The 1,076-nt window shown below is 33.8% G+C and overlaps 1 protein-coding gene across 1 annotated transcript; it reads right to left on the reverse strand.

The window, feature by feature from the left end:
- Positions 1-242: 242 nt before the first annotated feature.
- On the reverse strand, positions 243-797 carry LOC149536641 (lysophospholipid acyltransferase LPEAT2-like). The gene has a single exon (XM_089806322.1). It carries the CDS (start codon positions 795-797, stop codon positions 243-245), a length of 555 nt encoding a protein of 184 aa, XP_089662448.1.
- Positions 798-1,076: the final 279 nt, after the last annotated feature.

Here is a 1,076-nt window from a genome sequence, read left to right on the forward strand (position 1 = left end):
ATTTTACCACTTTTTTCTTCTTTAACTTCATTTTGGGTGGTGCAATTATAAAAACTTGGTCGTGTGGCTATGCCTGCATTGTCTTGGTTCTATATGAACCCTTCATATCAGGCACTAAATGAGTAATGTTGGGAAATATGTAGTATGCTATGTGCTTGTTTTAAACTCTGACTGGTGCCTTCCTCTCTATGATACATGAGTGTTGTCACGTAGACCCTTGCTCTTCTTTAATGCTTCCAACATCAAAAAAGTTTAAAAATTTGATATATAGTGTTATATAAAATACATGGGAAGACTAGTTCAAATATTAATCCCACCTGTTCCTTCAAAAGAAAGTTGTTGTCATTTATGTCACAACATTTAAATGCAAACTCACAAACAGGAGGAAATCTTTGTTGTTTCAAGATTGACACTGAACCATATAGGAACTCACTGAAATTAATTGAATGATGGGTTTCTACATTAAAGAAGCAAAATATTTGCTCTGAAAATGTAGTTCTCGGCATGCCCAACACAGCTAGAAAATTATCCACGTTGACATGCCCACTAGAATCTGGACTCATTTTAGAAATATTTTCAAGAAAACCAACTGCATCGTCTATGCTTAGTTTGAACAACCTTTCCATTTTAACGATCTCAACTAGATATGAAGAAGGTGATGCCAATCCTATTAGTGATGCTCTAGAAGCAAGAATAAGATCCCCATTTGAAAGTTCTGATTTTACAACATTTATTACCTTCACCATTGAGTAAAAGCTCCAAGTTGAAATGAAATTAGTTTGAAATGGAGAAAACATAAAATTTGATTTCCCATCTATTTCACTGTGAGAACTTCATGTAGCTGCTAGACCCAACTTAGCTTTTTCTAATGAAAGGTTAGTACCCTATCAATCTAATAGGACTAGTCAGACCCCAAAGTGGGCTGGGGTAAAAAAAAATTCATTTTTAAACAACTGAACTGTTAAACTGATCTATTGAACCCATCATACTGATTAGAATTAAATTTGATCCCTGACTAATCATTTAAAACTTAATTTATCACTTTTTGTCAAACTATCAAATTTGCACCAAGAGGT

The sequence above is a fragment of the Cupressus sempervirens genome, chromosome 10 (assembly GCF_028749045.1).
Source record: "Cupressus sempervirens isolate cs-2001-9-10 chromosome 10, ASM2874904v1, whole genome shotgun sequence".
Lineage (NCBI taxonomy): Eukaryota > Viridiplantae > Streptophyta > Pinopsida > Cupressales > Cupressaceae > Cupressus > Cupressus sempervirens.

What these genes read in the sequence shown, in the direction of transcription:
- LOC149536641 (XM_089806322.1), bottom strand. Translation starts at nt 797, where the DNA reads ATGTTTTCTCCATTTCAAACTAATTTCATTTCAACTTGGAGCTTTTAC.